Source organism: Callionymus lyra, chromosome 2, assembly GCF_982586985.1.
Source record: "Callionymus lyra chromosome 2, fCalLyr1.hap1.1, whole genome shotgun sequence".
In the NCBI taxonomy this organism is placed as follows: Eukaryota; Metazoa; Chordata; class Actinopteri; order Syngnathiformes; family Callionymidae; genus Callionymus; species Callionymus lyra.
Window position 1 is genome coordinate 9895675 of NC_141819.1, and position 12587 is coordinate 9908261.

General features: G+C 37.8%; 1 protein-coding gene across 1 annotated transcript; it reads right to left on the reverse strand.

The window, feature by feature from the left end:
• Nucleotides 1-1379: 1379 nt before the first annotated feature.
• On the reverse strand, nucleotides 1380-10501 carry slc35e1 (solute carrier family 35 member E1). The gene is made up of 6 exons (XM_087783465.1): nucleotides 10150-10501; nucleotides 7729-7799; nucleotides 5936-6073; nucleotides 5499-5624; nucleotides 4322-4567; nucleotides 1380-4249 (listed from the first exon to the last, which is right to left on the reverse strand). The coding sequence occupies exons 1-6, from the start codon at nucleotides 10475-10477 to the stop codon at nucleotides 4028-4030; spliced, it is 1131 nt and encodes a 376-aa protein (XP_087639591.1). The 5' UTR covers nucleotides 10478-10501; the 3' UTR covers nucleotides 1380-4027.
• Between the last annotated feature and the right edge of the window lie 2086 nt (nucleotides 10502-12587).

Consider the following 12587-nt stretch of genomic DNA (forward strand, 5'->3'; position numbering starts at 1 on the left):
CAGGACGCTTCATTTACGAAGACATGAAGCCATGGATTCGGACTCTTGGACGACCAACTTGACTCGGATGATCTTTGATCTCGTAACATTTGTTTTGATAACTGTGAACTCATGCAGCAATAACTCGTGATCTGATGGTTTAGGGAAAGATGCTGGTCTTAAACGAGGGTGGAAAGAAAAATAAACGAGTGCAATACAGAGACAGGAGAGAGACGAGGGTTTGAAAACAACATGAACTGAAAAAAACATTTTTTGGAGCATATTCAAAGGGATAAGGAAACAAAAGCCTTGAGCTTTAATGTCTTAAAACTGTAAATGTACATTATTGAAGCAGTATTTTGTAAATAAAATGTTTTATTAATAAAAAGAGTTGTTTTTTTTAAACGTTGATACAATCGTGAGTGGATGATAAAGAATAATTGGGAGGAATCAACACATCAAACAGCTGTAAGTTAAGTCTAAAAGAAACTTAAGTTGGTAAATATTTAAATTGTATTATTGTTAAAACTTTGGTATTTATTTAGTTTTATATTTATTTTAAATTAAAATGACATTGTTCAGGTCTAAACAGAAATAAACATATATAATTGTATCAATGCTCGTTTTAAACATGTTTTATTTGACACATTTTTTGTAATATATATTTTATAGTCTACTGAAAGCTTTAGAGTGATAGCCACTAGAGGTCAGTATTTCTCCCTTTCACGTCTGTACTGAACGAACTATCATTTCTTTTATATCGACTAACAAACTTGTACGCTAGAAAAATCACAGCTTAACTAATAATCGCTTCAATAAAATAGGCGAATTTTATTACTTTACAACTAGAGAAAATATATTTCATTTTGATTTAAATATCGTACATATTTAAAAACTAATTCCAGAGGCGTTTGCTTTATTGTTTGTGTGGTTAATTTGACTCAAACATGTACTTGACGAACAGGAATAGCTTTGTTCTGAAAACAACAAAGTCAAGAGCTCGATCGTATAACTTCCTTATTATTATCATTCCAGAAAGTGTCCGAAATTTTTCAATTTTAAAATGCAAGTTAAGTTTAAACATATAATTTAAAAAAAATCCAACCAAAAAAATGTAATGGTAAAAAAGAAAAACTTATGATAGAAATAACACATTTTGTTCTTTAACATACAAAGTTAAATTTCTCTCCCTCTAGGAAATATTTAATTGTGCCGTGTTCATGTTATCGCGCTCAGTCCCAGTCATCCAGGGTCAAACCGTTGAGCACATCTGGAGTCCAGCTGAACTCTGGGATTGTTGTCCTGGCATCTGTCCACGCAAACACTCGTCAGTCGACCTCATTCACTTCTGGATCAAACCATCTTTCATCGACGGTCGAGGAAAGAAAGAAAAAAACAGGTTCAAGTATTTATCATTCTTTTATTTTTTTCATCCCCAACATTTAAAAGCATGTACCGAACATAAGCAGAGATGACGCCCACGGCTCCACCTCTGGAACAACCAACACCGGAAATAAAAATCTATAAACCTTGTCGAGTAAAAATCTGTTTAAAGACGCACAAAAATAATAATTGTACACATTTTACAAATAACATTTCCCCCTTTTTTTTTTCTTTTTTAAAACATTTACAACCCAGGTGTGAACAGATTTACAGCAGCGAGCCGGCTTCTAGACAACTTACTACATTCTCTACAAAAGCCATGAGAGAAAACTGCAACGAAAGAAGGCCTCGGTCCTGCAGCGCCATCGCGTGTCCGAGCAGGAATCAAACGGATATTAAGATAAACATCTTTCAACGTCGTCTTTCCGTCACCAGCTATAGATATTTTAGTTTAAACGAGCTTCACATTTTCAAATAGTTTCAACTTCATTTAAAGAAACAAAACAATCAAGATTAGTGATGTGTCGACGAAGCTTCATGAAACAGTGTCATATTCTTCGGGGGACAGTAGGGGGCGCCCTCCGCTTGTGAGGTTTCAATAGAATATCTTTTCAAATCAATAGATTATAGAGCTAAGACTCAGGGAATAACGACACGGTTTCATGACTCTTCGTCGACACATCACCAGACAAGATGGCGGCTCGTCACTGTGCTGGTGTTTGGATCCACAACGTAAAACAAAAATTAAAAGAGAGATTGAATCAATTATGTTTTATTCATTTCAGTTTTACTTCGATTGGACGACGTCACCGTTTATCTGAACGTCACGATCGACCGGATTAAAGTTGTCGTTCTTCCCAGTTTGTTTCTGAAAAGAAATGCTTCGTATTGCAGCAGCTTTTTTTTTAGTCGATTAAACAAGAGTTTCACTCTTTCAGTGACGGTTAAACTAAAGTTGACCTGATGACTCATCGTTAACAACAATATTTTCTACCGAAACAAATTGACATTTGGAGACATTCTGGCTTCTTAAAAACACAGAAACGAATGATGTTGATTGGAGAAGAAAGATGAGCGACTGACGGAGGCAACAACCTTTTTTCATTGACTTGATGGCGTTATCTGACACGAGCGCTTGATAAGAAGATACGAGTGATCATGAGAAGAACCTCCGAGACAATCAATGGAAATACATTGTATTTCACTGGATGAGATCATCTCAAGAGAGTTGATAATAAAACCACCAAAGAATGACTGGACCAGAATCAAACAAATCCAGTACTTCAAGTTGAAGAATGTGAATGTAATTGATTCATTTGATGATCTTACAGGTTCATGTTGGCTTAAATACAATATCTAACAGGTTTCCTTATTCTATAACTTAATAAAATAAAAAACAAAAATCGACTTGTAATGCCAAAAATCATGGAAAATATCCAAACATTAGAATTGATTCTTTAAATACATTTTACTTCCAGTTGTTGATCCGAGTTTAACCGACATTGAATGACATTCATTGTCCCTGAAGGAGGAATTTGTTATTTTGGAATTCATTATTTTTAAGAAAGGAGTTGTTCGTGTTGTTCTTTCAGCAGGTGTGTGTGAAGCTAAAGTTCACCCCAGATTAAAAAAGAAAGTTGAAAGAAAATATATTAAATTCTCTAAAAATAACCATCATTTCAAACGTTGAACCTCTCAAGATAAAACCTTGATCCGCTCCTCGCATCGATGCACTTAAAACAACCGTAGAAAGACGTCGTCACGAACCCGAACCAAGTGATGCTTCAATCGAGTTCCAGCGAAAGGAACATTTTTATTCAACGCACAAACCCGATGGATGTCATGCACGATGATGGAAGCGACACCATGAGCTCGATGATCTTCTAAAGAACTTGCTTCGATGACACAGAGAACAAAACCAAAGATCAAGTTATCGTTTGGACTTGAATCCAAAGATGACATCATCAATGACAGTGTTTCACGTGGACAACAAATCATCTCCTAGTCAACCTGAGGAAACATCTCAAGCTTCACCAACATCTTCTTTTTTGTGTCACTATCATGTGTTACTATAAAATGGTTTGTTTAGCAATTTTACGGGCAAACGTGACTTTCCTTTGGTTCAAGTTTTAGAAAATAAATCCTCATTTGTTATCATTATTGTAGTCAATTGTCGAAGTGAACCACGTTTACGAAGGTTTTTCTTTTCATCTGAACCGTCTGAAGCCACAAGAGTCCTCTTATAATCTGCTATGTTAAGGCTTTCAACTATGGTTTGTGTCACCGAACGCAACGAGACAGACTTTTATTCGAGTTCATGGCTGCGGAAGCGAAAACCGAAAAACCTTGTCAGGCCAAAGCTGCGAGTTATTCTTCCGTCACGTAGGAAAACCCTCGGCATCGCTCACATGTTCCAGCAGTAAACATCTGTGGGGGGGGCGGGGGGGCGGGTGGGGTTGAGTTTAGACGTCCCAGTCCGGTCTAATAAATAACGAGAGACAGAATGGACGAGACACATGGGGACCATGAGAGAGGTCTCGTCACCGACCTTTTTCACGAGGGACCTCGACTCCATCTTCTGTTGCATAAGGTGCTTCAGTCTGGTGTTCGGAGCGAGAGGAAGTCTCTGGAGGGGAGGAGGAGGAGGAGGAGGACCCCCTCTCCTCTACACCACGTACTGGTGGTTCCCACCCATCGTGTAGGTCTGTCGGCTGTACTGGAAGTGGTCGGTGAGCACGTTGTTCCAGTTGTGCTGCTGCTCTATACTGTTGCTGAAAGGCACTGACCCGTTGGTCTGGAACTTCTCCAGCGCCGGGTTGTCGTAGGACACCAGGTCCTGCTTGCTGCTCGGCAGCAGCTTCTTCGCTTGGTTCAGGTCGTACTTGGCCTGTGAGGGGCGAAGAAGAGGTTTTAGATCTTAAGTGATCTTACTTAACATTATCTCTTAAGGATTTCTCACCTTGTTGTAGAGGAAGACCCCGACGATGGCGGTCATCATGCCCATCACGTTGGTGAGCGTCACCGGGTTGCGCAGCATGAACAGAGAGATGCTGATGACCATGATCCTCTTGGTGGCGTTGGCGACGGCGTAGCTGAGCGGGCTGACCAGGTTCAGGATGCTGAAGGCGATGACGTTTTGGGCGAAGTTGCAGAAGCCGCTGATGAGCAGAAGCATCAAGGTGCTGGTCCAGCCGGTCACGTCCCACTGACGGATCAAACCATGTCGGTTGTTAGGGGCCAGAAAATATTGATGCACGTTTTTTGTGGTTTTTATTTCAATACTAGTGTAAACAATAAAATCATATTTTTATTATACATTTACATTATAATATTCACAGCGGTTCATCATTTTTGAGTTGCAATTAAACTTTTGTCCGCTAGATGGCAGCAACCATCAAGTCATCCTCAGCTAAAAGAAGACTGAAATTCCACAAGAGCCTGGCGATGACTGAGAACGAGAGGATACAGTGGACTCCAGCCGCTTTTAAAGCTGATGTTTGGACGCATTTTGGTTTCAAAACAAATGAAATCAGAGTCATGTGGTCCGTAAATTCTGCAACACCAGAGTCAAGTACTCGACAATACTACACATATATCGTCCTCGTTCCTTCAGTTTCATAATATATCGTACGGTTGGGGTATTAAAATATATCGATATGGTTCTCAATATTCTTTTCCACCATACTTTATCGATATACAAAAGCCCTTTTTTACATTTTACGGTTTATTTTTCAGTAAAGTAAAATAAACTAATCATATATTTTTTTATTACAGTTGACATGCAAAAATTCACACCGTGTTAATTTTTCTGTTGCAGTTAAACTTTTGGCAGCTAGATGGCAGAAGTAATAAAGTAATACGATGCAGTTCGACTCAGGACGAGAGGATACAGCAGCTTTTAAAGCTGATGTTTGGACATATTTTGGTTTCAAAAAACAAATAAAAGTAGTACCGACTTTGTCAAGAGTCAAGTGGTCTGTAAATTCTGCAAAACCAGAGTCAAGTACTGGACAATACTACAAATATATCCTTGATACTTCAGTATCACAATACATCATATCGTTGCCCCTGTATCGTGATACACATCGCATCGCCAGATTCTTGCCAATACAGTAATATTATCTTTGCTTTCTCACCATATCATCGTTCACCAGAAACACAGAGAGGTCCACCAGAATCCAGGTGGGCAGCATGAAGATGACGGCGTTGAAGCCCAGGATGTTGAGCAGCCGCAGGTGATGGATCCGAGTGTCCCGCAGAACCTGAACAGGGAAACAACTTTAAACTTTAAAATGTGTTTTTTTTAGACGGTTCTATTCCACTGTGGTGTTTTAATGGCAAATAAAAAAATATATTATAATACAAAAAGCTACTCTTTACAAGACGCTAATGTGGGACTGAGTCTACAATCATTACAGTGATCTGTTTGGATTCACCATGATATACAAATCTTCTGGTCTGGACAAAATAGGCATAAAGTATTTAGATTTATAGCTACAGTTATGATGATACATACACGTTGAGTAGATTCATCTGGTGCCAGCGAGCACGATGCAAACATAAAAATATGTACCTTTTTGGAGAAGATGTTCTGCAGAGAGAAGCACAGCGTGGCGGCCAAAGCGCTGATGAGACCCAAGACATCGAAAGACAGTTCAGTGACAGTGGCCAGCAGCACGCCGCTGATGATGGGAATCAGAGACACGTAAACCTGCAGAAAAACATAGAGAGCCTTGAGACACGACCAACAAAATACAAACATTTATCAAAAATCGCAATCTTTTTTTTCTTTCTTATCTCCACAATAGATCTGGTTTGACCAACATTGTGAAGGTTCTGTCATTATTGATGCCCATGTGTCCAGCTAGGAAAAACTAACATTAGCACAGTGAATATAATTGAATCACTAAAATAAACGAACTTTCACAAAGAGAAATATCAATGATTTCTTTGCCAACACAATTCTTATAAACAGTTGTTTTATTGACTTTATTTTTTAGTTACGCATCTCATGGCTGGAGTCAACTTTTAACGTCCACCACTTGCATAGAAAACCTCCAGTAACTTTGGCATCTACTGGTGCAGCTATAAGGGCAAATTTATGAGATAATAAAAAAGATTTTATTTCAGTTGAATGTACTTTGATGGAGGAGCTCATGACCACTCATAGGTCTGAGGAATATGATCTGGATCCAGGGTCCTTCTTTACTCTTTTACCTCAAACAGGATCTGCTTAATTCAAATATAACACGAAACTCTACGCCCCAAGTCTGAACACTCAAATGTCAACGGCAGAACAAACACGACAGGCTGATGTTACATGCCAGAGTGTCAGATCCCCTCCCAGCAGACCTTGAATAAACATTCCTGTCACACAAATTAAACATTAAACATTTTGAGTTCTTCTGGGTCAAAGGTTCGGTGGAGTGCGAGACGGCTTAAGAAGAGTCACCACCATCAGACCGACATGTAAAGCGTTTTAAGATTGTGTGTTTAACCAAATGCGACACCTCAGTATTCTCCTGAAAAGAAACCTGAGGGCGGAACATTACGACCGAGCCGACTGAAGTGGAGAAACCAGTATCATCCGCTCGACAGCATGCTTCTTTAATCCTCCAGTGTTTGTCAAACACAGTCGGGAACTTCAAACGACGTCACATGAATTCTCCTGAAATTTAATTTGATAGGACATTACAATTACTCTGACTAGCAACACAACATGCTACCGATTACACGCAAAGGTGTCCAGTCATGCTATGTGAACACTGTCTCCGTGGATCATGAGGCCAAATCCTCGTCATTTTTCTATATCCAGCATCAACATATTTGTTTGGAAAATTGTTCTAATCAATCCTGATTTAAAAGGTTCATGAGAAAGTTTATTATAGATGCGGTGCACAGCGAGCCAAACTCAGCATGAAATGTTATTTTAAACACATGACCATAGATGAGAGGACAACACTTTATATTGGATTTGGAAACACAATTAGTTGTAATCTTTTACAGAGATTTATGTTCAGCTAAATTAGGTCAAAAGTATTGGTAATGCTATGTAAATAAGAATGTATTTAAACTCAACTTAACCTTTAATTCATACCAGAGAGTTCCAAGGCAAGGTAACTAGTACTGATACTCGCAAAAGCCAACCTTGAAGTACATTTCTCTGCTTAGTTAAGCTGCTGCTCTTCCCATACTAAGCTCTACTCAGTGCACGATTCACAAATAAAAGTCTGTTCAGGTGAGTAATAGGAGAGTCTAAACGCCGCCACGTCACCAGTGCAGAGTCATACACTGCATAAAAAAGGCGACTTCACATACACTAGATATCACACCATAAAACTATATTGCCGTGACAAATCTACTTACTTTTGTTGTTTGTTTCTCCCGCATGATAATTCTGGATAGCAGCACCACCCATATTGGCATTGTTGCCTTGACTGTGAAAATAAAAAGACATTATTAAGAAGATTCTGGTTCTTTCAAAGCATCAATTTTGTTAATCGATACATTTTTTTAAAGTCACGTGTCCCCCTTTTATCTCATTCCACCTCGGATTGTCAAAATGAAATATGTGACTTCTTTACTTAGTTTAAATCGCTATAGACCTGTATCAATTGACCTTTGTAATGAGGTAAACATCCACATAATCTAATGATTTAACAAGCAACTGGTTTTCATTGAAGAATAGTTGTTTAACATAATCCGATCCAGAAACAAGCAACCCATTTTATTTTTTAATAATATTCATTATTTTATGCTTGTTTTTATTTAAATGTATTGTATCTTATACATTTTTTTTTTTTATCACATTAGTATTATTTCAATATACTGTAAAGCCGCCACAACAAATTCCTGTTATGTTCACAACACTGGCTAATAAAAGTTTTCTGATTCTGTGTTCTCAATAAGATCAGAAAATTAGTTTTGCTTTTAGTTAATTCAAGGCTATATATATATATTGGGATATAGTGAACCTATGGAGTCTACTGACTCTTTCAAGAAACATCTTAAGACGTTTTAATTCGTGCAGGGTTTTCCTTGATTTTCTGGAACTCCTGTGTTTGTTCTCAGTGTTATCTTGACCTTTAAAGTATATAATTGTTTTGACTGTTTAAGCGCTTTGTGACCCTGGTCTGGAAAAGCGCTGTATAAATACAAATTACTTACTTACTTTCCAGGAAACCATTCTAAACTTTTATGTAACTATTTAACTTTAAATTAACTTTATTGATTAAAGGCTTTTGACAAATCCAAGCACCGATATTAAATTACCCTGTTAGTTGTTGAAATTGGATCAGGGAGGAAACAGAGGTTTCAAATACATGTTATGGTCCACAATCATATGAGTTATATTACAGTTAAACATGTGTCACGCAGATCTAATTCACCTAAATTACAGGGGAGGGTTTTTTCCCCAGAATACGAGTCACATGCATCGTCGGTCTGAAATTTCTGGTCACTTCTATGAGTTGATCCTTTGAGAATGTATAGTTTTTCACGAGGGGTTTCGTGTTTTTAAGATGAGCATCTTATCTCATCCGTTAGTTTCACTACCACCTTAAGATAAAGATAAACACAATCCATTTAGGTGTGTGTAAATGATTGTGTGTCTTGCAACAAACTATGTAGGGATACGCTCCAGCCTCTGTTGACCCCTTTAAAGGAATAATCAATGAATAAATGAGGATCTTATAACTACCCAATATTTTAAACTGCCACTATTCACTGATAACAAAGCTATAAAAGCTGCCTTGGTGCTTATTTCTGATTTTCTACTGCTTATTTTGTGAGTTTTATTCTGTACTGCCATCACAAGAAATTCAAATGCTTTTTACTTTCAGAATTAGAAACTCTTTTTTTAGTCATAGTTTTGTTGACATTTAATTTTAATGGATTTGTTTTGTCACTTCGTACTGAACATAAACAACGAATAAATGTCCTTTAATGAGATCCTATAAAGTTACTTAAGGTACCAGGAGGAACATCAAAGTTTAACTGGCTTGTCAACAAAAGACAACAAAGGGAAATAAACTGCTTTAAAAACATATAATTACACATTTTAGTAAAACCCATATATATATCGTACATTTTAGGTCGTTTGCAACTCGATATAAATATGTTTAGTTTAGTTGAAGGGTTTATTTTCTAAAAAAGAAAGGTAAGTCTTCGAATATTCAAAAGTACTTCTAATGTGTTTACCGGTACGAACTTGTAAATATGCAGGTTGACGATGTGTTATCAGTTTTATCTTGATCTTTAGAATATATACTTTATTGAATATTGTTTTGTTTTTTTAAGCGCTTTGTGACCCTGGTCTGGAAAAGCGCTATATAAATAAAAATTACTTACATACTTACTTATGACAAGTTTATGAGTAAAGTCTTTAAAAATTGGACTTACTATATTGTGGAAGAGGTTTTTAAAAATTAAAAACAAAAGAAGATATATTTACAGAACGTACGTGAACGCACCATTGCCCTCCCCTCGGAAATAACTTTGCTAGCTAGCATTAGCATGGTAAACATAATAAAAAATATATGTTCACGAGTAATAGTTAGTGGCTCTAAATATAGTTTAGCAGTTTAACAAATATATGTAGATTACAAACATGTAGTAATAAGGTCAATATTTTGGCGGCGTTTGGTATTTTTACCGCCTTTCGAGTCCCTACGGTGTTAGCATGTGAAGCTAGCATCAGCTGTTCGACACATCACCACTGACCCGGGTGACTCGCTCCAGGTGGCCTAGCGCTGTCACCGCGGTAAGAAAGAAAACAATCTCACTCACCCGTGTGCGCGTACGACACCGGTACCTTCCATATGCTGAAGTGCGCCGACACCGACGCGAAGTATTTCCCAAAAGCGAGCGGCAGGATGTACCAGCGGAAGTACCTGCTCGGCAGTTCTGTTTTGGGGACTCCCCATGCCCGCAGCAGCGGCGGCAGGAAGACCACTATCGACAGGATGTGGAACAGTGAGACCGTGACCGGGTACGGGAAGTTGTTGAGGATGATCTTGTTGATGATGTTGCCTCCCGAGCTGACCGTGTACCAGAAGCAGCAGAGGGTAAAGATCCGGAACCCATCCTTGACCTGGGCCCGCTCCACCGCAGCCATCTTCCACCGTGGAGTGACGAGGCACCGGCGCGTGTCTGCTGCTGGGGGGAGGAACCGTGAAGCTGGCTGAGCTGGAGACAGCGTCCGGGGGAAACGCCTTCAGAATAAGAGCTAAACGGAAACGGATTTTACATCTTATATTCTAAGGTAAGTAAGTCATTTTTATTTGTATAGCGCTTTTCCAGACCAGGGTCACAAAGCGCTTAAACAATCAAAACAATATTCAATAAAGTATATACTTTAAAGATCAAGATAAAACTGATAACACAACAGGTGTTCCAGAAAATCAAGGAAAAGCCTGAACAAATAGAAACGTCTTAAGATGCGCAAAGAGAGAAGAAGATCGTTCCAAAGCTTAGGAGCAACAGCCTGAAAAGATTTCTCTCCTCTGGTCCTGAAGCTTGTTCAGGAACCATCAGTAGATTCTGATCCACAGACCTCAGAGCCCGAGCTGGAGTGTAAGGCTGGATCAGATCAGTGATGTAAGGAGGAGCCTGACCATGAATAGATCTGAAAGTAAGAACCAGAATTTTAAAGTTGATCCTGAAAGAAACTGGAAGCCAGTGAAGAGTTTTAAGGATTGGAGAAATGTGAGTTCTTCTACTAGAGCCGGTTAGAATTCTCGCTGCAGAGTTCTGAATCAACTGCAGGCGAGACAGATCCTTCTTGTTAAGACATGAAAACAAACTGTTACAATAGTCCAGACGAGAAGAAACAAACGCATGGATTACAAGCTCCAGATCATGTTGTGACAACATTTTCCTAAGTTTAGAGATTTTTCTCAGTTGAAGGAAACAGTTTCTAGTCAGTTTTCTGCAGTGTTGAACAAGAGACATGTCTTTATCAAATACAACACCCAGGTTTCTCAGTTTGACTAAGCTAAGCTAAGGTAAGGTAGAACTTTATTGATCCCTCAGGAGGTCTCCTTCGGGAAATTGTTTTTTTTTCCCAATAGCCACAGCAAATACAGCAATTTTTCATAAAAAATAAATCAAAATAAAATAAGAACAAGAACAAAGAGAAATATAGAGAAAGAACAAGATGATAAAGTATAAAGAAAAAGATAAATATAAAGAACATAGATCAAAGAAAAATGACAAAGACAAAGATTAAAATGGAAGAACCTCATGATACTTTTACTCCAAAATATTCTAAATTTAACTCATTTTCTACTCCCCCCTGATGTCGACCAAGGGTTGGCATTATTTAAAAGTAAGTAAGTAAGTAATTTTTATTTGTATAGCGCTTTTCCAGACCAGGGTCACAAAGCGCTTAAACAATCAAAACAATATTCAATAAAATATATACTTTAAAGATCAAGATAAAACTGATAACACAACCGGAGTTCCATAAAATCAAGGAAAAGCCTGATGAAATAAAAACGTCTTAAGAAAGAGTATTCTGTTCCTTTTTTGAAGTTACAGACAAAAATGTAAATCAATTTTAATGTAGCGACTGCACCTCTGTTGTAGGCATGTGTGTACATTTTCAAAGATTGATTAATTTATTTGCCATAATAATTCGTAAATAAAAAATCATTTTAAAATGGTGACATTCAAGGGAGAAAAGATAGTCCTTTAAATGGATATCGTGAAATAAATAAACGCATAAATGTGTAAATCAATATCGAAATGCATGTTTTTGGACATCAAAAAAGCAAATTACCGCAAGATCTATTTGTATTCCATAGAATATGGAGAAATGGAAAGATGAGACAAATGGATGGGTTGACATGTCAAAGGACAAAAAGATGAAAGAACAGTAGGATAAAGAGTAGTGATGTGTCGATGAAGCTCCATGAAGCCGTGTCATATTTTTCAGAGGACAGTAGGGGGCGCATCATCTTAAAAATGTGATGTTTCAACTTTTAAAGCCATAGATATAGGGCAAAGAGTGACATCTAGTGGACTCTAAGAAATAATGACACTGCTTCATGAAGCTTCATCGACACATCACTAAATTAAGTAGATGAGAAGAGCAGAGACAAATGAACAAACACGCCTGTTTTGGGTTTTTTAAATATTCTTCGTCACATTCATTCACATTGATTTGATGTGACATGTTGTCAAGTGTGAAATGTTTGAGGTATCTTTTCAACATTTTCTCTGAC

Excerpts from the sequence above, each read along its gene's own strand:
- slc35e1 (XM_087783465.1), bottom strand. The coding sequence starts at position 10,477 with ATGGCTGCGGTGGAGCGGGCCCAGGTCAAGGATGGGTTCCGGATCTTT. Across the intron at positions 7,800-10,149 it reads GGTGTCGTACGCGCACACGG|TCAAGGCAACAATGCCAATA; the intron begins GTGAGTGAGATT and ends TTATTTTCACAG. Across the intron at positions 5,625-5,935 it reads AGAACATCTTCTCCAAAAAG|GTTCTGCGGGACACTCGGAT; the intron begins GTACATATTTTT and ends TTCCCTGTTCAG.